Genomic DNA, 1420 nt, shown 5'->3' with positions numbered 1-1420 from the left:
CATCGCGAACATTCTTTCTGCTGATGATGAAATGGCCGACCCAACCTATTCGACAGAAAGGCCGTCCAGGAAGTAGAGACTGACGTTAGAAACACCAACAACGTCCAAAAAAACTCGCCTATCAACTGTTCTTCCTGTGATACTTGGACCAAAATTTTATTCGGACCTGGAAGAAGTTGGTTACATGTTTTGACTTGGCAAAATTTACTTCACTTATCTGGAACAATATACGCTGCTGCTGGAGCCAATTGCAAATATTCTGGATGACCTACAGGAGGAGGTTAATGTTAAATATGGTTGTTTATTACCCAGTCTTTTGACTCTGAGTAATAAGTTGATGAAATTAAGTATATCTGAAGATATACCAAATCTCAACTCTGTTGCGATGATGTTGGATCAAAAGCTGAGGAAAAGATTTGAACCATATTTTACTTTGGCCCCGTCAGCAGATATTGCAATAGCTGCAGCTGTATTGACTCCAGATGTGAAGACCGACTGGGTCGAGGCGTTGCAGGACACACTTCCGGATTTGACGGAAGAAAGAATCAACAACAGGGTGATTAAAAGCATTAGGGAGGCCCTAACAAAAAACAACCATGCTTTAGAAGCGATTTCTAAAAGGTTGGGTTGTCCTCCAAGGCAAAGATCGAAGTATGACTTCAAACGTGCCGGTAAGAATGTATCTATTTACTTTTCTTCTGGGTTTTTACACATGTCTTTATTGTTTTAGGTAATGGTCAAGACACAAATGCCACCGCGTCAGCTCCACAAAGTGTTGATGTGAGAGCTGCGATAGCAAACCAATACTACAGTTATTTAAATGACCAATCGATGACTGATAGTACCTGGGACCGATATCCATTGCTGAAGGAGGCATTTGTGAAATTCAATACCCCACTGCCATCATCGGCACCTGTTGAACGTCTTTTTTCATTTGCGGGGATAATAAATAGCCCAAGGAGAGGTTCATTGACAGACTTTTCTTTTGAAAAGTTTGTTCTAATGAAAGCAAATTCCAAGTGGTTATGAGTGTTTTTTGTTGAATTATTGTTAATTTATAATTTTGTTTTTTGTTTTTTGTTGAATTATTGTTAATTCATAATTTTGTTTTTTGGTGAATTACTGTTACTTTATATATTTTTTTATGTTAAATTATTGTTTATTTTTGTTGTAAATGAAACCGAATAATTCATTTGTGTTTAATTTGAAGTGCTTATTCAATATTTATTTTTAAATTTGAACAATGAATTGCATATTGTTAAATAAAAATAATGAACAATATATAAGAAATATAAAAATGTCATTTATTTGTGTTATTTCTTTTAGATATTGGTTTCAAAATTGTAAGTAATTGAAAGTACTTGAAAAGAATTGAAAATAGATTCAAGTACATTTTTCAATTCTTTTCAAGTATTTTCAA

The 1420-nt window shown here is 34.4% G+C and overlaps 1 protein-coding gene across 1 annotated transcript; it reads left to right on the top strand.

The window, feature by feature from the left end:
• Positions 1-218: 218 nt before the first annotated feature.
• Positions 219-1038, top strand: LOC125778847 (uncharacterized). Its single transcript, XM_049458322.1, has 2 exons — positions 219-671; positions 731-1038. The coding sequence occupies exons 1-2, from the start codon at positions 338-340 to the stop codon at positions 1027-1029; spliced, it is 633 nt and encodes a 210-aa protein (XP_049314279.1). The 5' UTR covers positions 219-337; the 3' UTR covers positions 1030-1038.
• The last annotated feature ends 382 nt before the right edge of the window (positions 1039-1420 follow it).

The sequence above is a fragment of the Bactrocera dorsalis genome, chromosome 5, assembly GCF_023373825.1.
Source record: "Bactrocera dorsalis isolate Fly_Bdor chromosome 5, ASM2337382v1, whole genome shotgun sequence".
Taxonomy (NCBI): Eukaryota; Metazoa; Arthropoda; class Insecta; order Diptera; family Tephritidae; genus Bactrocera; species Bactrocera dorsalis.
This window is presented reverse-complemented; position numbering and strand designations above follow the sequence as displayed.